Consider the following 25,101-nt stretch of genomic DNA (forward strand, 5'->3'; position numbering starts at 1 on the left):
AATTAAAGAATCTAGACTAGTAAGAGTACATACTTCATTATTTTATTCATAAAAGACCTAAGACTTTTCTAAAATGAAGTCTATACAACCTAGATGCAGACATAGGTCACCTTGATGGATAAAAAGAGAGAGAGATAAAGAACAGATGGGGGAGGGGTAAGTATATTCACTATTCTGACCATGTAACATTGTCATATGGGTGATTATACAACTTAAAATACACGCAGTTGGTTACATGTCAACCATGCCTCAGTAAGAGACGTAACCAAATGAGATGCAATGGAATGAATGCCATCAACTCAAAACATGGTTGATGTGGGAAAGAATGTGAAAGTGAAAGCAAGGCTGAAATCCAAAAGAAACATGAACTCCTTCAAAAGCAGTGGTAAAGCAATTAAGACCAATCCCTAAGAGCTTATTACAACATACTAGCGTGCATTTTTCATCATTTAAATCATCAAACATAGATGTGCAAAGTAACTATCATTTAACATGGCAGAATAATAACCCAGTACCTTTTCCTACCCTCATTCCTTAAGAATATAAGATTCTGCCGGGCAGTGGTGGCGCACGCCTTTAGTCCTAGCACTTGGGAGGCAGAGGCAGGCGGATTTCTGAATTTGAGGCCAGCCTGGTCGACAGAGTGAGTTCCAGGACAGCCAGGGCTACACAGAGAAACCCTGTCTCAAAAAAAACAAAAACAAAAAAAACAAAACAACAACAACAACAAAAAAATACACACACACACACACACACACACACACACACACACACACAAGATTCTACAGTCTGCCTTAGCATTTTAATCTCCAGTTTAAGAGAGGGAGAGAAACACAAGGCAATGACTGAGCAGCTAGCCCCAGCTTCCTCTGCAGATTTTCAGGGTTAGGGTGTGGATCCAATGGCCAGTTAGGGGATGTGCTGATCAGGCCCCTGGCTGCTCAGGAGCTCAGACAGCAATGTGTTTGCAGTTTGGCAACTGTGATTCTCAGTCTTGTCTGCTACTCTTCAGGTCAAGAGTTCTGTTACCTCCTAGTTACACTTCCAGGCTACCCAGCCCTCTAAAAAACCCAAACCCAAGAAAAGAGACTAACTAGCAGTTTCTGATACACAAAGTCTCCACAGCGACTTCAGAATTCTTCCCTTGAACCACTAAAAACGAGGGAGGGGAAGGCTTAGCTGGGCATCTAAGATCTGGCTCCTTTAATCTCTGACCACATTTTTTTCCAGAGTTCTTATTTGCTTTGATGTCCTTTCCTGATGCATTTGACACATAAGCATGTCAACATAGTGTGATTTAAGAATATCAAGAAAAATAAAATTGAAAAGAGAATTAGAGAAGATGCTGTATTACAGGACATTTCAGAGACAGGAACAGTAAGTATCATTAAACACTGTTCCCACCGTAATGTCAGTGTGGCATTGCGGGTGCATGAGCAATAGGCTCTAGTGATGCTAATTTGCACCTCTAATGGCTAATGATAAAGAGCACCTCCTTAGCGTATTTAGTTGCCCTGTTACAAGATTTTCACCAACAAAAGACCCTCTGAGCTTTACTGTAAGTGAACTCTTTTCATGTTACACTCAAGCATGGGGAGGCCAATTCTAAAATGATTTATCCCTGAGAGTGGACAGCTACAATCTGAACAAGATGAACAACGTAATCCCAGTACTCAAGGTGGGAGAAGAGGCTGATGCAGGAAGACAGTATGAAGCCTTCCTGGGATACACAGCAAGCTCAGGAAACTTTCAAAACCAAAGGTCTCCCAACTCCAAGGCTAGGGTACATTCTGTGTGTCTCTCACCTCTTCTATCTTGGAATCTGCATGTGTTTCTGTTCTTAGGCATAGCCTAGCATCTTTTAAGATTTCACTTTCCTTTAGGACTCTAATTTTAACACTTAAAAACCAAATTGTACATTGAATTCATGTCTAAAATACTCTTTTGATAGATTCATACGCCCAGATATATTCATGTTTTCAATCACACAGGAACCTCTCCTGGATCATGGCTCCATCCTCTTAAGATTCTGGTCGTGTTATAGCTTCTTCATTACTCTTTACACAAAAGAAAAGATACTTTGGTCCTCCATGAGCTGATCTTTTTCAGAATACATAACTCAGTTCTTTCAATTTTTCCATCCACCCAGAACATATCCAAGCCCTTCCAGTCTCTGACCTTTCCCCTGTAGGAAAGAAGGGAAGGTTACATTTTCATTGGCCTGTTTACAAAGAGGGGATAAAAAGAAACATACAGGAGTCCTGCTTTCACTTGAACATATCCACAGAGCCTTTGATCTTCTGATACAGTAACAAGGGTCATCCGTGGGCATTGAGTGAAGAAGACAGCACTCATGGAGCCCTCCCTCCCTCCCTCCCTCCCTCATCTCCCCATCTTCCCAGCACATCTCACTTCCCAGCCATGAGCACCCATTTACTATCTTAGTGAAGGAAGGCAGGCAGCTGCTGGACAACAGAGATTAAATCCCTGTGGCCTAAGGACTGCCACTCCAATCCCTCAAAAATTTTTATAACAAGGTCATTTGACTGAACGATAGCTCAAAGTTAAAAGAAACCAGGGGAAAGGGGGAACAAATAGCTCTAAAAATTAGATACAATAACTAGAGAAAGCAAAGTAAAACAGGTGAGATCTGAGTGTAAGGGTGAACCACTGAATCATAAATCAAGAAAAGTAATATTTTTTTAAAAAGGGGAACTAGCATCATCAGAATAGTGGGAAAGTTCTAAAGGATTGTGAGAAACATTTTACACAGGTAAACTTGCCACCAATCACTGCAATGCACACCCATGGTGGGTGAAGATTTTTGTATGTAAATCACTGTGGTGACTGCTTAAGGTAAAGGGTTTGCCTGGAACATGGAAGGCTCTGGGATCAATGACAGGGTTTGGGAGGAGAGGCAGGAGGAAAGGGGGAGATAGGCTATCTTACAAGAGGCTGTAACAGGACAGAATGCTCATTACACAATAAGTATAGGTATGTCTCCTTATGCGCTTATCTGTGTTTAACACATAATCAGGTCATCTTTGCTGCATATTCCAGAATGCACTCGAGAAAGCATTTTGCATCCTTTTGTCTTAAAAGGTCCTCAAAGAAATTCTATGACGACAGATCTACAGTCCTACTGGTGAAAACTTGCTCTCTTCTAACCCTTACCACAGGTCAAACAATGGCTTAAAGAGTCTGTCTGAAGAGCCAGACCTTTTTCTTAGCCATCCAACATCTTTTGGTGATTTTACTCACTGAGAAAACACAAAACTGTGGTTTTCTTTTATGTCTTTGAACTGTTAACTTTACCGCTGCAACCTTCAATTGGAGTGATGCTGTTCTGTTGCTACCTCTAGTCCAGGGGAGACATGGACTCTGAGCTAGACTCTTAGATCTAATCCTTGGTTTATAGCTGCAGATCATGGTCACCAAGCTTCTTAAAGCGTTTCTGCCTTGAATGATTTGCTCTGAGGATGATTAAGTTACCACTAATTCAAAAGTCTAATGCCTTCCACTATCTAAAACTTTGAGTATTTATATGATAGACAACAGAAGTAGAAAACACCATACTTTACATGATAGACCTCAGGAAACTAGAAATACTGCACTTCCAGACATTGTGTGCAAGGGGCACACACAGGGTTTACATTAGGATCCATCCTATTCTACCAAAAGGAGAAAGAAAAAAATCGAGTACACTCTGGTCCAGGAATTCTGGATAAAGAATTGTCAACCTAAATAAATAACTCCATCATAAGCCTGTTTGTGTCATTATTATCTATCATTTCAAAGATAGTTTTTAATATTTTTTTCAAGGCAGGATCTCATGTAGCCTAAGCTGACCTTGAATTTGTTCTCCCAACCCCATGACTCTAAACTGATCTATTGCCCTCCCAAGTGCTGACACAGCAGACATGTATTATCATCTTTAAGTCCTGTGATGAGTGCAAAGTATATATATAATGCTTAAAATAGCACCTTGAAAGTAAACAAATTACTTTTGTAAAATAAAATTACATGTTTCACTAACACAAAGATTATTTAAAGTATTAACGTTCAGATACTGAGATCAAATGTAAAAACATGATTTTTGTCTAAGAAAAACAAAACCTAAATATCTAAAATTTTTTACTGATTATTTTTTCAGTGTTGGAGATTGAACCCAGGACCTCAAACATGCTTGGCAAGTACTCTATTACTGACTGCCAGCCCAAACTGTTTATATGCTAAGTGTGATGGTTGAGTAATTTCTCAAAACTAGAAGCTACTAAGCAATGAGCTCCCCTTCTTTCTCCAATACACACCATAGAATAAGACAGTGTTGAGTATTTAGATGTTGCTTATCTCTAAACTAATTTCTCCAGAAATTAGAGAGATAATCTGTATATGCCAAGTGTGCTTGAAAGCATCTTGCTGGTAAATCCTTTTTTTAACTTAAATGTTTTATTTGACAGTTTATATGGGTCAGAGGAGAAAGGAGTGAGAACTAGAGGAAGAGGTGAGTCAGGTAGGGTGGCCTTGGGTGTCATTCCTGAGATGCCATCCATTGTCTGAGACAGAGTCCCCCCTTAGGTCAGGAACTCACCCAGGAAGGCTACAAACCAGAGAGCCCCCAGGGGGTCCCACCAGTCTCTGCTTCCCCAGGGGGTGGGGAGGGGGGGAGGTGTGTGTGTGTGTGTGTGTGTGTGTGTGTAATACAGAAGTTCCAGCTACACCTGCTTTCTTCCCAGTGTGGGGATCAAACTCAGATCTTTACCCTTGTTATTTACATTGAGCTCCTTCCAGACTTTTTGTCAATCCAGGTGAAAACAGAGAGCAACTTTGACACTAAGTGTCTTGCTGTACCCACACATACTTTTCTAAACAGTGATTCTAGCTCACAGTACAGTTATTAGGACAAAGGAAATGAACTCACAGCCTGGGGCTGGAAGACCAGGGCAACTTCTGTCTGGAATAATGCAAATGAAACCCTTGAGCGGGTCAGTCTTGTCTTGTCTGTCTGTCTGTCTCTTTCTTTCTTTCTTTCTTTCTTTCTTTCTTTCTTTCTTTCTTTCTTTCTTTCTTTCTTTCTTGTCTGTCTGTCTGTCTGTCTGTCTGTCTGTCTGTCTGTCTTTCTGTCTGTCTGTCTGTCTGTCTTTCCTTCCTTCCTTCCTTCCTTCCTTCCTTCCTTCCTTCCTTCTTTTTTTTTTTATAACTCAGGGACATTTATTCAGTAAATTTTCAGTGCTATACAATCTTCATTCTACTTCACTTATGTTGGACATTTCATAGAAATGCACATAATTCCATTCAATGTGTGGCCCTTTTGCGTCAGGTTTCTTTCATTATCATAATGTTTTCAAACTCCACCCACAAAATAGTGTGTAAGAACCAGCCATGATGGACTACTCTTAGCCCTCTACAGCATAAGCCAAAATAAAACCACTCTTTTGTAAGCTGTTTTAGTCATGGTAGTTTGTCACAGCAACAGAAAATTAATGAATACATCTCTCAACCTCTTTTTTTTTTTTTTTTTTTAGTTACAATTTTTTTTTATTAGATATTTTCTTTACTTACATTTCAAATTTTGTCCCCTTTCCTCATTTCCCCTCCGAAAACCCCACTTCCTGTCCTGGCACTCCCTATACTGGAGCATAGAGCCTTCACAAGACCAAGGGCCTCTCCTCTCATTGATGTCCCACAAGGCCATCCTCTGCTACATATATGGCTGGAGCCGTGAGTCCCTCCTTGTGTACTCTTTGGTTGGTGGTTTAGTCCCTGGAAGTTCTGGGGTACTGGTTGGTTGATATTGTTGTTCCTCCTATAGGGCTGAAAACCCCTTCAGCTCCTTGGGTCCTTTCTCTAGCTCCTCCATTGGGGACCTGTGCTCAGGATTTTCACTAATAGCTCAAGCTTTAGGTCATCATGCAGGTGGGCTTTCGTTTGCAGCATCTCAGAAGCTGCCTTGCTGTGGTCCCACATTCGAAGTCTTAAACTACTGCATGCCTTGGGCTCATGGCTGCCCTTCCGTCCAGGCCTCTGCTTTTCAGGACACCTAACACCTAAGCAGCCACCCTTTCTCGCACTCTCCCTAGGTGTGTCCCTACTCCCTCTTTCTCTTCAAAGTTTAGACCCCAACTTTTCAAAGATGGATTCCTAAATCCTCACTTTAATACTTCAAATTTATATCATAACAAAAGTAACCACAAATGCAGCAAGCTTGAGCCCTCGGGAGTGCTGCACAAGCACACTAGCTCTGGCTGTGGGAGGTGTCCCCGTCCTCTCCTTAACTTTCACATTACACACTTATTACCATGTCACAGAGCGTCAAGAAGTACCACGTACTTCTCACAATCAACAGTACCTCCTCAGACTATTTTCTGGGCACACTCTCTGAGCTGTTTTATTGGTGGTAAGGACATATTTCAATTAGGCGCCCCTATCTTCCTTGGTCCTCCTTGTGGCATACTACATATCTTCATATGATAACAGTGACAGTGTGATTTGGCTTCCTAAAAGAAAAAGTGAGGCTGACCAGATGACTCAGCAGGCAAAGTGTTTGCCACACAAGCACTGTGACCTGAATTACACCCAGGAACCCAGGTAAAGGAATGGACAGAAAGAACCAACTTGACAAAACCGTCCCCTGACCTCCACATGCTTGTTTCCCTTCTCCCTGCATTCACAACACATAAATGAAAAATATGTATTTTTAAAAATAAAGTAAAATACAAAGTTTTCAAAATTATGTCTGGAACAAAAAAATGTTACTGTCCTCTGTCATTTGTATAATTTTCTTATAGTTTAAAAGAGAGAAGTCTCTGCCAAAATGAAAATGCATCTCCACTATGTTTCCAGTCACTGTTTTGGCATCCTCTACCACTGCTTTCTGCTGTTAAAAATGCTCATTAAGATGCACAGACACAAGATTTAGGTGCTTACCACAAACAAAGGGGTCTCCTGGCATGGCTAGCCAGCAACGCCTACATTGTTCATTAATTTCTATTATATACAGTTCCACTATAAAAAGCCTACATTGTATTTATCCAATGTCCAGTAAATGGAAATGGTGTCTCCAGTTATTTCACTAATAAAAACTTTAAATATTCCTTGGAACATCTGCCTGTACAGAAATACATTACACACAGTAATCATGGTATTAACAAAGTATTTTTTATGAATTCTTAAAGGTACTTACACATGTTTAACAGTATATCTTTTAAGTTAACTTGGATGGTTAAAATGTCTATGTAGTGTTAATATGCAGTGAATTTGAAATATGTGAGCTGGGCTGTTGCCCCCATCAGCTACAACAATGTGGTCTGTCTGCCATCTTCCACCCAGACAGGCACAAGACAAGAATATCACCTCTCTCTGTACATGTGTGGGATGTGCTCAGAATTTTATTTAATAGAAACTAAGCAAACACCCCTTAGTATTGCATCAGAGGAAATTGAAATTGTTCACTCTTCTTATAACGGTTTATAGCTTAAGCTTTTAACAAAAGTCAATTTTATAAGGTATTTTGAATAAGGTAAGCACACTAAAGGGTTGACTCCTAAAGAACTGAAGGCCCAAATTCTACTTACAAAGGACAATGTGCTTCTGCCTGAAGATATGTTACTGCAATATACATTTAAACATTAATCATAATTAAACACCAGCACATGGGAGGCCAGAAGTTTAATGAACAGTTGCTACATTATTAGAACATTGCAAGACATGTATCACATTTGAAAAGAAAAATTATTCTCATTGAGATGTATACTCCAGGTATTTTATTGTTTTTTAAAAAAGGATTCCACAACTTTGAAACAAAAATTCCAAACTAAATGTAAAAAACAAAATTTTCTAGAAATTTTGGCTCTCAGTCCATGGGCATACAGACAGATAATAGTAATTGAATTCAAGTGGACTCTGGGAGAGAAGGGCAAAGGAAGAAAAGAGGTGGATACCGGAATGTGGGAGTGTTGGGGTTGGACATGACTTAGCATATGTTGTATACATGTACATAACTGTTAAAAAATAAATTCTTTTCAATTAGGAATAGGTTTATAATGATAATGACTTAAAGGAGTACCACCTAGAGTGGCCAAATGTAATGCATGTTTAAAACAGGAAAAAAAACCAACAACAACAACACACACACAAAAAAAAAAAAACACAAAAAACAATCTGGTAACACAATTTTAGGCCTTCAGTGAGTTCTTCCTCAACAAGTCCTGCTGTGGCACTACATTAATAACCACTAGCTTTTCTGTTCAAATGTTTTTCCTTTCCTACCTTTTGGCAAACATGTGACTTCCTAAAGGCAGGGAGAGTCTAAAGATAAGAAGTGATCTACACTGTAAAGTGTAAGCAAGAGCCAGCCACACTGGCATTGCCAGCATTGACACCACCCCACAGCACTCCATCAGGGCAGACACGTGCAGCTTTCTACAATAACAGTTGGCACAATCAGTTCCATGCTTGCTTGCTTTCTTTCTCCCCCCCCCAACTCCTCCCCCCCCCCAGACAGGGTTTCTCTGTGTAGCCCTGGCTGTCCTCGAACAAAGAGATCCGCCTGCCTCTGCCTCCCAAGTGCTGGGACTAAAGGCATGCACCACCACTGCCCGGCCCACGCTTACTTTCAAAGCCTCACCAACTGCACTGAGCATCTACAGTCCATCAACTTCAAACGTACTACCAAAATTGGGCCCTGTAATTTTACTTCCATTCCTTCTAATTTTCCTAAGTATTCCCTAACCATAGATACAATAGCAGAATGAAAGTTGTGAAGAAAGAAAGAAAGAAAGAAAGAAAGAAAGAAAGAAAGAAAGAAAGAAAGAAAGAAAGAAAGAAAGAAAGAAAGAAAGAAAGAAAGATAGTTGTTGTGTAACAACAGTTTCCTCTTAGGTTGAAACATTGAATCCTACAGGGAAACTCTTTAGCCAGGAAGATAAACAACTCAAAATTGGAGTACTTTGCTAGCAGCCTTCAGACGAAGATGTAGAACTCTCAGCTCCTCCTGCCTGGATGCTGCCAAGTTCTGGCCTTGGTAAACTGAACCTCCGAACCTGTAAACCAGCCCCAATTAAGTGTTTTGGGGGGGGGACCTCAAAACTGCTTCAGGAAGTTCCTGAAACTGACCAGATTCTTGAGGCTCATCCTTGGCCAGAGTAAGCAAATAAAGGCTAAAAGTCCTCTCAGACTGAAGGAAGCTAAGCTACAAAGCTACAAAGATGAGTCTGATGGGAACTGAACTGACCAGAGAAGCTGAGCTATGATGCAGACCCTGAGAGTTTTAGACCAGTCACTGGGAAAGGACACTCCAATCTGTTGGGCTGCTGGGGTCCATCACCCTGCTGGGGTGGACCTTGATGATGCCATACTCTAACTACCCTAGTTCTTTGGGTCTTTTAGTCATTTCTGCCCCTGTAAGAAACCCCTAACCCGTACTCCTGTAACTCCAACAAAACTCAGGGGTCCACCACACTGGACTTCAGTGGTATCCTGACTTTGGTTTGTCATGGGTTCCCTATTCAGGGTAAGTATTGTTTCTCCCCAGGAAAAGTTTGTCACACAAGTGTAGTTCAACCAACACCCCTGTTCCTATCTAACTACAACACTGTGATACATTATCCTCTCCATTGCAAAGTTAGACTTCCTGAAATATCTTTCGATGAGACTTTCACACTAGAAAGGAAAAACACCATGAATGTCTGCAGTTTCAATGTGATAAGGATTTCTGAAGTTACCTCAGTATCTAAAGTTCAGCTAATCCTCTCATGAACAATGCTCTTCAAAAGCAAAGTTCTCCTGCTGTCCCCCACCCCCCTTAACTTGATCCTAATACAATAACAAATTGAAGTTGAAGTGAGTAAAAGGTTCAGGGGGTAGGTATGTGAGTCAATAGTCAAGCATTTTCCAGGGGTGGGTCAAGCTCACCTATTTATCTCCATAATAATAAAGAAACAAACCTATGTTAGACAGTAATAACAAACAGTGATTATGACAGAGCTACTAAAGTCATGAGAGTGAACCGCTATCAGGGTTGGGAAGATACCCAATGTGTAATGCTAAAGAAAAGAAGATATGAGCTTCTCTCCCCCACCCCCACCTACCTCTCTCTCATGCACACAGGCCTTTACTATTTTACAGAACAATGTCAGGATTTTCTGCATAACAGACATGAACGGGCACATTCACCTCAGGCTGGAATGGCACACAGTATGTCTAAGTCGCGTCTGTTTTGAAATGTCTTTCTGGGTTACCTGAGTCATTTTTCTTTCCTCAGCACAAAAGTCCAACACTCTGACTTCCCCAGTTCTTCACTGTAGGTGTCAGGTACTGTAAGGCACTGCCAGCACATTGGAATTGCATATTTATGCACATAACCTCTAAGACACAGAGCCACTCCCTGGAGAGCCCCTGTCTTATTCCTGTGCCCCAAACAAAATCTTAACAGAAAGTCAAAAGACTGAATTAAATTTCTGTGATCAATTAAAGTTTAAATAAAACATGGGTAATATAAAAGAAAACAGCTACCTGAAGAATTTATTTAGGAATTGCTCCATTTTACATATTTTGTAATTTTTTCATGATAAGTACATATAGCATTATATTACATGAAAAAGATTGGGCTTGAGAAATATCACAACCAGTAAAGGTACCTTCACAGTCAGCCACCCGAATCCAGGTCCCCAGACCCACATGATAGGAGAGAACTGACTCCTAAAAGTTACTTTCTGCCAGGCATGGTGGCGCACGCCTTTAATCCCAGCACTTGGGAGGCAGAGGCAGGTGGATCTCTGAGTTCGAGGCCAGCCTGGTCTACAGAGTGGGTTCCAGGACAGCCAGGGCTATACAGAGAAACCCTGTCTTGAAAAACCAGGGGCGGGGGGAGTTATTTTCTGACTGTCACATGTGTGCTCAAACGCATACACATAAACAGGAATAAACTGTAACAAAGAAGACCAACACCAGAAACTGAAAAATAGGAATCTGTGTATTTTTACATGTATTTTGTTAAAGAAGTAACAGTAACAGATCCTGTAAAAGCAGTGTTCTCACACTGTTCTTATTTTGTAATGAGAATAAAGATTCTGTTTCTTCTCAAGCTGAAAACAAGTTGCATTTTCAGAATAAACAGTTACCTCTTTATCCTTTATGTAGACACAAATCATCAAATTAGAAGTCATGCTTAACTTTCGTGTCATCAAGCTGGGCACTGCACATACTCATGTGGCTTTCACATGTGTAAAATATAGCCCAACAAGAGCAACCATTCACTTACCAACCACTGCTCAAGGAACAGCAGGTTTCCAGAACAACAACCTGTCAGATGCCATGCTCCTGCTTTGGTAATAATGGACTGAACCATTGAACCTGTAACAATCAAGTCAATTGTCCTTTATAAGAGTTGCCTTGGAAGCCGGGCGTGTGGGAAATCAGGGCAAGGGCAGGAGCGATGCAATGCCATGGAGGAACGCTGCTTACTGCCTTGCTCCCAGGGACATGCTCATCTTGCTTTCTTACAGAACCGGGGACCACCAGCTCAGTGGTGGCACTACCCACAGCGGACAGGGCCCTCCTATATCAATTATTAATCAAGAAAACAAACCCAAAAAAGAACCCTCATGATATGTCCACAGGCAAATGATGGAACCCTCAACCGAGGTTCCTTCTTCACAGGTGACTCAAGTTGATGAAAAACTCACCTCTTTAGGGAAAAACTAAGCCAGAATTTTGTTTATATGTATACTCTCAGACATTTTTCATTTGAAAATATACACTTTAGAAGTTTTCTAACTTTTTTCTACTTATGTCTCTTTCCCTATGAGCATACATGTCTATATTATTTTTAAAACTCTCTAGTATTCCATCACATGAATAAAACATACTTTGTTCATTTAAACTCTTAAATTCGATATATATGCTGTTGGCTATCTTTTGTTGTTATTTTTCTTTGGGGCACAGAGTTTCTCTGTGTAGCCCTGGGCTATCCTATAACTCACTCAGATGAGACTAGCCTCAAATTCTGAGGCCTCCTGAGCGTTGAGATTAAAGGCATGCACCACCAAACTGGGCTACAGTCACTATCTTTTTTAAAAGAATTTTTTAAATTAGGTTGTGTGTGTCTGTGTGTCTATGTGTCTGTCTGTCTGTGTGGCTTTACATACACGTCAGTGCTGGTATGAATAATAGTGCCTCCATAGTCCAGAAGAAGGCATAGGATCTTCTGGAACTGGAGTTACAGGTATTTTTTAGCTGCCTACAAGGGTGCTAGAAACTGAACTTTGTTTCTCTGCAAGAACAGCAAGTAGTCTCTAAAGCTTGGTCATTTTTATATGGTCCCTGGGCGTCTCTATTACACTACTACTACTTTGTAAGCCAGTGTCTGAAAAACCAAGAGAATAACACAGGACAGATTCCTGAGAATGGGCATCTTGTTAACATATAAACAATTTATTTGTTTTCCATTTCAAAGTGCTAAACATAAAATAGAGGGAAAAAAAATCCATCCACAGCAGGGGGCTGTTGTGTTCAAATCAGCATTAGGATTTTCTTAATTTTTACAAATATGCTAAAATGAAAATGGTTTTCTTTGACTTAAGCACCTTAAACTCTTCTTAGACTCCTTTACTGTAAATAACAGAAGAGAACACAGTCTCTGCTCCTTTAAGACAAAAGTATGTGGTGTCATTGAAATTCAAAATGCAATTCTCATTGACAGGAATGTCTTAACTCTTGGTAGCAGAAAACAAAACAAAACAAAATCCCCCAAGGGTTGGAAAGAGCACCAGATACCCAAGGTTATCTCTGAGGATGGCTGCCTTTGGGTTCACAAAGGAGATAATGCCCAAACCACAGTAGGATAGAAAGGTTTTATAATCTGATTAGTCACAGCACTGGGATGGGCCCTAACAGTGGAGTGGGTTGACCTTGGAGCAGTTAACTAGAAATGCAAGGTTCCCTGGGGGGGAAGCACCAAGGAGATGGAGTGTGTGTGTGTGTGTGTGTGTGTGCGCGCGCGCGCGCGCGCGCTGAGGACCTAAATCCTGGTTCTCGTGCTTGCATGTGCCTCATCCACTAAAACAATCCCCCAAGATTCCTGCTGTCCTGTCTCCATTGTGGAAATACACAATTTCTCCATGCACTTTCAAAGGTATCATTTTGGGATCAAACTTACTGAAAACCCAGTGAAGTAAAAAACTCCAAGTGCAGGAAGTGTTTATTTTACAATTGGATCATGAAAACACTATAGCTGAATCCATGGGCCATGCTGGTTAATGAGGGTGCTTCTCCAGAACCAAATGCTGGGCTGTTGTTAGTGCCAATACGCTCTTTCTGCTGAGGGTCAGCAAATGTTGGATGCAGGGCCCAGAGCACCATAAGGGGTATGCGCAGAGCCTTTATAGTTAATGTGAAAACAAATCTGTGTTCAGGAGAGTAACCTACGTATTTAGGAATGACCAGTCTGTGATGACAGATACCAGACACAAGGGAGTAGATAAAGTCACAGGGTGAATACAAAATATGGACATTTCTTGGTATATTTTTCTGATGAGATTATATAAGAGATTTTTTTTTTTTCAAAATTGGGCTTAAATAACTAAAAGCTGATTCTTCTTGTGAAAGAAGAACAAGAATCTTCTTATAAAGTAGTTTTGGGGTTTTCTGGTTTTGTTTCTATTTTTAGACAGGACCTTATATAATCCAGGTTGGCTAGGAAAGAGAATGGCCTGGAACTCCTGAGCATCCTGCTTTGCCTCTGGAGTGTTGGATGCCACCATCCCAGTTTAAGATGGTACAAGGGTAGACCCAGGCCTCCAGCATGTTAGACTGGCATTCTACCAACTCACCTGCATCCCCAGCTATTCCTATGTTTTGAAGGTTGATTTTCATTCATTTGGGGGGGGGGGTGTATGTGTGTGTGCATGTGTGTGTGCGCGCACAGGCTGGAACAAAACCCTGTGTGTGCCTCTTTCGGGGAGGGTATACTATTGATCTAGAAGTCAAAAATCGGGCAAGAATGGCTGTTCAATGAGCCTCAGAGGTCTGTCTATCTGTCCCTGCCTCACAGGACCAGGATACAAGTGTGCACCACCACAACAATTTTCACATTGGTTCTGGGGAATCAAAGTCAGGTCTTCATGCTTGTGAAACAATTACTTTACCAAGTGAGCCAGATCCCCAGCTCTTGTTGATTCCTACCAATAGCTACTTAGAAGCTATTGTCTTGAAAACTCTTTATATCCAAAGTAAACACTGTTTATGTAGAAAAGTTAATATTAAATAGTTATGTTTAGTCCTTATAAACTGCTGAAAAAATACAAGACCTTATAATTTGTATTAACCTGTTTTGTTTACATAAAGAGACTACTAAAACATAAAAATTAGGAAACAGTATTCCAACTATGAGTTTTTAACACTGTATTAAAAGAAATTAGGTAATTTATTTTATTCTATACAGTCTAGGTGTATACAGTCTAGCATGGACCTGGCTTTCTTCTTGACTCAATCTCTTGCAAGTTAGAATCACAAGCATGCACCACCACACCTGGCTTTGACAAAATATTTTGAGTGGTTACTATGATGTGTGGTAAGATGAAACTTCAACTCCATCTTACTCAGAAGACTTAACGCACCAGACCTTACAGATGCTCGCTTGTAAGGTGACTATAGGTGCCATGCTGTTTGGATTTGAAGAATGTTCCCATCAACTGTTGCTGATGAGAGTGGCTTGCTTTGCCTAACCTGTGGGGTGCAGTACTCTACGTTAAGCGCCTTCATTCTTTCTAGGAGTCTAGAATTTTGGTATATTCTAGGCAAAAGTCTTCCAGTTTAAAAAAAAAAAATCTCACCTCGAATGAGTTTCTCTGGTGCACTTTACACACGCAGCATTAACAGTCTGTTGCTGAAGCAATTAAGCACATCCTGTGTGACTTTACCACAGGAGGCCTCTTGGAAGCTGTGTGTGGTTTCACTGACCTTTGTACCAGCCTCCTTTCCTTCCCTCTTTGCTGATTTGCTTTTGTGTCTGTTCGCTGTGATTATCTACCAGAGCAGAATACTACAGATTCTGATCTGTGAGCCTCCTCATAAACCAGGGATATGGGAGAGATTTCCAACACACTCCCCAACTCTGCAATGGACTCTAACCAATCGCCCCACCTTCTGGCATTCCTGTCTATGCACAAACCCCTCCCTTGAGTGTGGGTTGTACCTAGTGATTAGCCTCTGAAGAATGGGATTCCATAAAGTGATGGAATGTCACTTCCAAGGTTAGATTCCAAAACACTGCCACCTTTGTCTTACCCACAGTCCCTGCTTCTTCTCCCTTACAAACAAACTGCCATGTGGAAAACGGAACTCTCTTTGGAAAGGATCATATAGCACAAAACACAAAATTGAAGATGCCTTCCACCCAGCAGCCAGCTTGAGAACTAAGGCCTGTGTGAGGGGAGGGAGGAGGGGCTGGAAAGATGCTTCTCCCTGTTCTTGTCAAGATCCAGGGTTTGGTTCCTAGCACCCACATGACAGCTCACAGCCATCCATAACCCCAGTTCCAGGGAATCTGACAGAAACCTTCTTCTGGCCTCTGTAGGTACCAGGCATTCCACGTGATACATTCCACATGTCTACATACATGCAGACAAGCACACACATTAAAAATAAAAATAAGTAAAATGAAATCACCACTTTTAACAAAGAAAAGAAAAGAAAAAAATAACTACGGCTCTCAGCTTCATAACCTCTGAAGTCAAGAACAGGGATGGGCCTGGGAGCAGTGCTTCTCCAGGCAAATGAAGCACTAGGGCCAAGCAAGAAACCCTAAGAAAGCATGCTTCTATTTCTAACCCGCCAAGACACTGAGCTAATAATCACTGTGCTAGTCATTGAGTTGGAGAGGCAATCTGCTACTCAAGCAATAAGTAACACTGTACCACAGAAACAACCAAGCTCACATAGCATCTATGAGGCCATGACAGAGATCAGCAGGGATCTCTCAGGCACTGAACCCTGAGAGATGAAATGAGCCCTAGGCCGCCCCAGCTTATAGCAGAGTTTGTAAGACCTGGGCACAGGGAACAAGAATCCAGGCAGGAAAGACTAAGTTCACAGAGCAGACAACTAAGTAACAGACCAGAAAGCCATGTAGATGCTTGGGGCAGGATTCTGCCCCATACAAAGCCCAGGCTCAACAAGCCAGGGCGAGTCTGCCTAAAGAAAGATGACCCTCTTAAAAGGATGGTGGCCAGTCCCTGGAGAGCACACAAGACTGGGAACAAAAGAGAGGGCGAAACCCAGTAAGTCATGGTATGCCAAGTAAAATACTCAAGAGCACTGCCCACTAATGGAGAACCCACTCTGGACTGGAAGTGATCTGCCCTGCCTAATACAAGCTAGAAACAAGGCCAAGTCGAAAGGGGAAGGGGCTTTTATTTCCCAAGAACTAAAGACCCCTGCTAATCCCCACTGGCTTATGACAAGTTAGCTATGGAGAATAGTTGAGGGGATGGGACAGGGAGAGGGTGATGGAAAGGGAGGCTCACATACCCACTGGGCAAGAACTAAGAAGCCTGGCCAAAATGAGACTTCATATTAAACAGAGGTGTCAGAACTGTTACAATCATGACGGAAGGCTCAGGAACTGGACATTCAGGACTAGATCAATATATTACAAAAGAAAACAGGGGCTAACAGAATCAGCAAAGGAGTCCGAGGATGCTTCATTACCAAGGTAGCACCAGTCTGCCAAGATGCTAAGAGGGCTGTCTTCCTCTTCAGGACAGCAAGCCCTAAGAATGAAGATACAGCCTTGTGATAGAGCAACGGGGGAAGTGGGAAGCAGGTGATCACAGAAAACAACAGAGGCGCAATCATAACCATTCCAAAGGCCTAAGCCAGAAATGAAAGAAAGGGGTAATTAAACACATTGTTCCTGAATGACCCAACCTTAGCTTCCACCTGCTTCAAAGAATGAAGGAAATGTCACAGGAGAGGCGAATCTCAGTAAGCTAAGGACACTGTTGTGAGGAGGTGGCTGCAGGGCCAATGGTAGATGAGTGGACAAAGTTGTAAAGTGGTCTGTGATGGAAGAGAAAGGAATGGGATATGTGCAGCAAGATGACTAGAAGAGAGATTTGCTGGCCTAGTGTCCCGAGCCATCCTTTCTCCTTCCTGTTGTGGTTACTGACTTAGTCTACAGCTCTGAACATGCTACTTCTTAAACATTCTGAACGCAACCTTGTGGCTCCTACCGCAAAGCCTGATGAATTACTGAGCCCGATTTTCTTCAACTAAGAGAAAATACAGTATAAGCCAAGAACACACTACATTTAGACAAAAATATTCTCAGGCCTTCTAGGTGCTACACTTGCTTGTGTTTGCATAACTACAAGAAAACCAAGTCCTTCACTCTTTAATGCACCAAGTGAAGTTCATTCCACGTGAAGAACTTCCCACCCATTTTCTCAACTCAAGGCTATTAGGAAGTTGCCTTATCGACCACCACTTAACCATTAACCATGGTATAAAGCAGAATTAAGGCATCATGTCTCAAACATACAACAGCATGTAAAGTGAATTTTATTTTGTTAGAATTAGAATTTAGAAGTCCTGGAAAGAACCAAATTAGTCTAACAGCTGGTGCACAGCTGCAATCCCTGCTCAGCTGAGCTTGACTCTCAGTGCACCCTAATTTGCATTGTCCCAGCTGTGGGAATCTGGGCAAGTGACTAAACCTACCACTGCATCAGGTTCCTGCAAAAACAGGAATGTGATGGTTACACGATCACCATGGAGCTATCAGAAGTACTAAACAAGGTTAAATATTTAAAATGCCTGGGTTCTATTTTTAATCACTCTGAAAATACTGAACTAAATTCCTTGTGGCTGCTTTCATCATTGTGCCGGCTCCCTATGGTGGAGGGAATCTTCGAGCTAATGGATGGCTGCTTCTTCATCCTCCAGCTTGAGACCAGCAGTTCTCAAGTACCACTGGTTACACACAGCTGTTCAGTTTGGACTTAACAACTCTGTTCCTCCATTCCCATGTCCCCTGCAAGTCCGACCTGTGTTCGTACTGTACCTGTTCACTAGGCTGTTGTCCCATGCCTCTTCCAACTGATGTCACCTAGTCATCTTCTTAACAGAGACATTTGTGTGCAAGTGAGCAGCAAACAGAATGAGCAGACAAGAGACTCCAGAAGCGAACCTCCAGAGCTATAAACAGGGCTGTCCTGGAGGTCAGGCTAAGGAGACAGCCAGCCCATTTATAGCACTATAAATGCCCACTATGAAACAAAACCTTTAGGATTTTTGCCTAAAGTCCCTCTGGGACTCCCTAGGTGATTCAAACAGTAGTAATTAAATACCTTCTGTGTTACTGAAATATAAAACTAAAAGGTTACTGGCTTTCTTGGACAAGGATATTATGCATATGCACACATATATGCACACAGCTAGTACACACACACACACACACCTAAAAATATACAAAGAAGCAATTTAAATGTCCAACAAATGTAATTAAAATTATAGATTTTCTAGCTAGACTATAAAAAGCAAAGCCCTGGGGACTAGAGAGATGGCCCAGCAGTTAAGATTTCTTGTTGATCTTGCAGAGGACCTAAATTTGGTTCCCAGCACCTACAGAGGGCAGCTCACAACCACTTTTAACTCCTGCTCCAGGGAAAGCCCACATCCTCTCTCGGCCTCCGTGAGTACCTGAACTCAACACTTTTACACACACACACACACACACGCGCACACACACACACACACACACACACACACACATTAAAAATATAATTGTTTTAATGGAGCCTTAAAAATTGGGGGGAAGGTTCGTAGTATGAGTACAGTTATTAAAGGAAATGAACTGCTCCAAAGCACTTGAGAACACTGGCCGTACACATGCCAAACGTTAAAGGAGTGATAGCTGAGTCACCAAAATGCATAAATCAGTTAGCTTATATTAACAATGTTCTACACGTAACCATTCAATAGCTTATATTTCCAATGTTCTACACGTAACCATTCAATTTACTGACAACTTAATTTTCTTTATTTATAACATGACTCATATGTTCTCTTTTTGTACCCTATATCAATCTAGGATACATTAACAATAAGTATGTATCAAATATAACTAATGTGCCAGGCACTGTGCTCAATGCTGAACCAAGCTCCCTTGCTTGGAGTGATCCCTGATAGCCAAGCTATTGGAGTGAGTGAGGGGAGGCAGCAGCTTGTGGGCATCACAGCCAGCATCACCTCTGCCTTCAGTGGCTTTGGGCACTGAACTTAGCATTCTACTCCACTATCCTGCCTCCCTATAGCAGTGACATGTTCAGCAACTAACAGGACCTAGATCAGAATTCTCAGTGTGCCACAGAGGCCAGCATTCTGCTCTGTGGTGGCATTTCCTGATTCCCAGCATATCATTCCTTTGTGTCCAGTGTGTTTCCCTCTTCTCTTCAAGCACTGCATTCACTCCATTTCTTCCACATCCTCCACACTTATCAATGCCACATTATCCTATTATGCTTTTATCCTACAACATTCTTGGGAGCAGGTTAATTTCAATGGTAAAGTCGAGGGAACCAAGAGCTATCCTAAGTCTACTATAAATCACAAGTTGTATCCAGGAAGCCTAGAGCCACATCTGCCCACCAGATGTGTTTGCTTCAGATCCTACTGTTTTGGTATTCTTTAATAAGTCATCAATGTTTAAAATATAAGACAAGTTCACATGCAAATCTAAAAATTTAACTTTTTTAAAAATAAAGTATCTTGAGGGGCTATAGAGAAAGCTCAGAAATTAAGAACACTCATTGCTGGGTTCAGTCCCCAGCACCAACACACAGTGGCTCACAACCATCCATGACTCCAGTTCCAGGGGACCCAACCCCCTCTTCTGATCTGGGACAGCACCAGCTATGCATATTATATACATAAACACACACCGGCAGTATCTGTGGACACCAGGTCCAGCACAGGAGCTGTTTCCTAGAGCTTGCTCCCCTGTTTGAAGACAGTCTCTAATCCCCACCTCTATGCATGTCTCTTAACTTTTTAATCTCAGGCTGACCTTGGCTCCTGATCCTCCTGCCTCTGCACCCAAGTGCTGGATTACAAATGTGTGCCATCACAACCAACTAGTCTCCTTTCATACTCCCATTGCCTGGCCTCAGAGGCCTACATCTGTGACTTCCATTAAATATATTTAAGTAGTGGCATCAATATCACTGAAGATGGTGTCCTATGCCATTTTTACTTAGGCTATACTCTACAAGAGAAGCTACTAGCTAATGGCTTACTGTCAGATCAAAACCACAGGGAAGGAAACGCTGGCAACCCTCAGGCCAAGGCACACACAAAGCACTCAGTATCAGCAGCTGCACCAACCCATCCAAAGCATCTAGGGCACAGTTAACACTCCTCTGGGGTTCAGACATCAAACAAGAACGTTTCCTGGTAAGACTATAGGCTGAGAGGTAGTTACAAAGCATGTATATATAACACAGAGCTCAAGTTTCAGCTTTGCTAGGCTCCTGATAGCATGAATTTTAAATGTTAAGATAATTGCAGTATCTATCTTCTTTTAGTCTTTGAGTAACCATGTAAAACCCATATGGTAATGTGAATCCATTAGGGAGAGTAATAGGAAGTGCAATGAGGAATCAATCTTAACCTGGAAAAACAGACACTATGAAACTATTTTCTAGACCAAAAAACAACAACAACAAAAGGGCATACTGAAGAACTGAGATGCTAAGATCCTGCTTGCAACTAATATCAAGTCTTTCCGTCTAGGAAGTTTGTGTCTGGCCTGTGCAAGAACTGAGACACGGCTGGGGTGTGGCTGGACTTTCTGTGTTAGAAAAGCCAAGCCATTAGGCTGAGCATGTACAGCACGATTTACGACTTACTGAAGAGGTCTCTACCTGATAACAGTGCTGCTGGGGTTGTGCAGAGGAAGGCTAGCTAGCTTCTTAGAGAGCACTCAAGAACAGACAGGTATTCTTAAAAATATGCCCAGCAAGTTTTCTGTACTACAAAACAATAGTTTTCATAAAAGCCCAGCTCATAACATGAAAAAGCTCAGAAAGGAACTTCATTCAGTATGAAAGAAATCCAGAACCATATTTTACTGAAAATAAAAAGCTTGCTCAAAGGCAGTTCATTCCAAACTCTTTCTGCTACCTTATTAACATAATCTTAAGCTCCTTGGAAAAGCTGTGATTGTCTTCTCATTTATTAGTTTTAAATTAAGTAATTCAGTACCACTTCCCCTCCCCAACAGCCTAGTGCCCCACAACAGCATTGACTGTGCTAACTGCAGTCTTTCAGAGTAACTCAGATCATCAGACTTACCATATGCTATGTTAAAAAAACTATTTAACTCAAAAGAAACAAAAGATGATTGTAACAAAAGGCAATGCTCTCATATCAAGCATTTTCTTTCCTCTACAGTTACAGCAGTCTCAAATTAAAAAGCAAAACTATGTATCCATCAGACAAACCTGGCCATTCCATGCACAGTAGAGATTGCACAGTAAACTCCAATTGTGGTTTATCATGCAGTCCAGCAGCCTGAACTGGGCCATGTCTGCCTAGTGCGCAGCCTTCATCCTCTGACTCAGCTTTTGTCAGCAAGCAGCGCTCCCTCTGCAGTCAAGTGCTCACAGAGGCTCTTCCCCTCCCTTTCCTGTCTGAGCATAGTCAGAAGCGGGCCCGGGCTGCATCACCTCCCAAACACTAGGATATTGTTACATCATGCAGTAGAGCCTGTCTTGGTCTGTATTTAGCATCACTTTGGTTGTTTAACGATTGTTATCTTCTTCTTTGGGGGAATTATGAGCTGTCATTTACTTAGTCAATAAAAGCACAGCTTAGGATAATGGTACAATAAAATAACCATACTATCTACATCCTACAGCAAACCAATTCACACACAGGAACTGATGTCTTTACTCAGTATAAAGCGAGCTAGAATCCCCATCCTTCTTCATCTCTCTGCAGCACCTCACACTGCTAACAGCCTTCCATCTCTCTCACCCTAGGTGTAGCTCATCTCCACTTTGTATACTATGTCTGTAACTCCTTGCCTAGCAAGAGGCCAAGAAGGAGGTGAGAAAAGTGTGGCTCAAAAAGTGTGTTCCTCAATGGCTGTTGCTAGAAGTGCAACAAGGAGCAGACAGTCTAACCTTTGAACTCCAACTCACACACCGGTAAAATGGGTAACACCTGCATGGGCTTTTCAGCATGAAAAAGTATAACAAGATTAAAACAGAACACCCAATCATTCTTATTAATATTCCCAAGACTGGCTTCCCTTCTTATCTAAGTTAGAATTCTCTCCTTGACCCACTTTCTCCTTTCTTGCGCTCTCCCTAGATGATGTCATCGTCCAGGCTCATGACTATGAATGACTCCAACCCTCTCCAACCCTTTCTCCCAAGCTTCAATCTGCATGACTGAACCCTTGCTAAGCATGGGTACCTAGAGGCCTAGCACTGCTTGCCCCAAACAGGGTTCATTATCTTCCCTCTCCCAGCCTCCCAGCCCCAATAATCTTCTCATCTACATAATGACAGCACAATTCAAGCCCCTGGTTACCAAAACAGAAACAGCCTCCTGAGCCCCTTCTCTCTACCCAGCCACCAAGTTTGACATCTCTAAAACACAGTTCTTTTCTTTGTCCGTGGTCTCCTCCTAAATGAGATTCCCATTGGCTTCTCCCAGGTTGGTCTCTCCTCCATTCTGCCACTCTTCTGCAGTCTTGCTCCACAGGATTAACAAAAGAATATTTTAAACCAGTTACTCATAGGACTATACAGGCTACATCACTTCCTTCGCTGCTTTCTGTCAGGATATGGTTTCTCAAAGTATGTTTCCATTAGTTCTATAGCACATGGGATATGAGCTAGAACTGGGTTAAAACAATCAATCCTTTGGTCAAATAAGTTTGCTTCCAAACTACACCAACTCAGAAATAAGATGATAAAACTCAAAAGAAAAAAAAAAAAGAAAAGAAAAGAAACAAAATCAAAGGTAATCCGTGAGCTGGGGAGGTACAAGAGAATGTGATGATCCTGAAAATACAGATGTTTCAATGGGCACATAATACAGTCCCTTAAAAACCCAGAGTGTATGTACAAGGAGTTAAGTTCATTGTGCTTTTCTGAAATAAAAACATCTGACCTAGGAAGGGAAAGCCTCGGTACAGCCATCACTACAAAGGTGACACTGCAGCCTCTGTGGGGATTGCAATGAGCAATGTCGCCATGGCTCCTGGGTGTGAGCCTTGGTCCACTCTTGGTGGTGCCATTTGGGGCGGCTGTGAAGGCTGTGAGGTGGACTCTGGCTGGAAGAACACACGCTGTGAGAGCGCCCCTGCCCCACTTCTAGTCTGCTTCCTGCTTGGTGGTGTAAGTGAAAGACAAAACCTCTCAGCGTCTGCTCTGGCTGTCTGCTCCACGGCTGCCACCATCGTGGACTCCCTGCATGGACTGTAAACAGTTAAACACAAATAAATTCTTCCTTCCCTATGTCAACTTTGTTTTTTTTCTTTTTTTTTTTTTTTGGTTTTTCGAGACAGGGTTTCTCTGTATAGCCCTTGGCTGTCCTGGAACTCACTTTGTAGATCAGGCTGGCCTCGAACTCAGAAATCCGCCTGCCTCTGCCTCTGCTGGGATTAAAGGCGTGTGCCACCACGCCCTGCTTCAACTTTGTTTTCTTTTTTTTTGTTTTCTTTCACACAGACAGACAGACAGAGTTTCTCTGTATAGTCCTGGCTGTCCAGTACAGAGTGGAACTCACTCTGTAGACCAGGCTGGCCTTAAAATCAGAGTCCTCCTGCCTCTGCCTCCCTAGTGCCACCGCAGCCCAGCCCATAAGTCAACTCTGGTCATGGTGTTTTACCACAGCACCGAAAAGTAATCAACAAAGCCACCTTTAGTAACAGAGGCAGAAAGAGCAAAGCACTTATGGAAATAAAATCACATGGCCATCTGACTTTTCCACAACATCCTTTACACCCTAACCCAGTCTGAGCATCAGACTTAAGGTGTTTCAGCCTGGGCTGCAGAGTACACCACAGGCCAGTGTAGCTACAAAGAAGGACCCTGTGTCAAAACACCACAGCAGCAAGGGCTTGGGAAGCAGACGAACACATGACAGGAGGTATTTTAGAACCAACACTAAAAGAATGCGAAGGGAAGAAAGTGGAGCTCTGTGTGGTTCCTGACAGTTGGACGGAGAAGATTCGGTACAACTAAGAAAACAGGAAGGGTGGTAGAGAAAGAGAAAGAACTTTGTACCTTCTCAGTAATTACATTCATTAGGGACTACTATTTTTTTTTTCCTAGATTATTGTGTATGCTGTTTGGGATAAAATTAAATCCCTGGGGATCAAGAGAAACAGAATGTAATACCAAAGACATTAAACAAAAACTCTGCCAAGTGAGGTGCTGCATGTCTTTAAACTCAGCACACAAGGCACAGAGGCAGTAGGATCTCTGTGAGTGGGGAGACAGACCTGGTCTACATAGTGAGTTTCAAGATAATTGAGGCTACACAGAGAGCCCTTTGTGGAAAACAATACCAACCTCCAAATCTTGAATTTGAAAGGAAATAGTATTATTCAAAGAGTATCATTATCTTAAAAAAAAAAATACAGTAAATGGGTCTATAATTTCATAACAATACTATAGCAATATCATTACCACTGTCTGAGTTTAGACAATTATACAGGGTTCTAGGGCATCCTGGGTACAATTCTGCAGTTTTCTGAGTATGTGTTTGTGTGAAAAGCCTCAAAGTCAACTCATTAGGAATGAACATCTCTAATAGGGAAGTGAAGTCTTGAAATACTGTGTCAAGACACCAGGATGTCCTGAAACAATGGTTGATTCCAGATCCTGGGCTGTAACAGCACAGAAAATTGATCTAGAAAATAATACCAGAAAATAAGCAAAACATTGATGATACAGGTTTGTGTCTAACGGATTTAAGAGGAAACTAAAGAAGGAAAATCAAAGTATAGTAAGTTTTGAAAGGCATATGTGAGCCGGGCCTGGTGGCGCAGGCCTTTAATCCCAGCACCCGGGAGGCAGAGGCAGG

General features: G+C 41.9%; 1 protein-coding gene across 10 annotated transcripts in view; it reads right to left on the reverse strand.

Annotated features, from left to right (window-relative positions):
• Positions 1-25,101, reverse strand: part of Arhgap21 (Rho GTPase activating protein 21) — a 119,329-nt gene that overhangs the window by 71,814 nt on the left and 22,414 nt on the right. For 2 of the 10 annotated variants that reach the window (XM_029536913.1, XM_029536907.1), the window contains exon 1: positions 21,501-21,664. The exons of 6 other annotated variants lie outside the window; for them this stretch is intronic. In XM_029536913.1, coding sequence (XP_029392773.1) covers positions 21,501-21,584 — 84 coding nt within the window. In that variant the 5' untranslated portion in view covers positions 21,585-21,664. Of the gene's footprint in view, positions 1-21,500; positions 21,665-25,101 lie in introns of those variants that run through there. 2 more of the 10 variants (XM_029536914.1, XM_029536908.1) reach the window with 1 other exon arrangement.

The sequence above is a fragment of the Mus pahari genome, chromosome 3 (assembly GCF_900095145.1).
Source record: "Mus pahari chromosome 3, PAHARI_EIJ_v1.1, whole genome shotgun sequence".
NCBI classification, from domain to species: domain Eukaryota; kingdom Metazoa; phylum Chordata; class Mammalia; order Rodentia; family Muridae; genus Mus; species Mus pahari.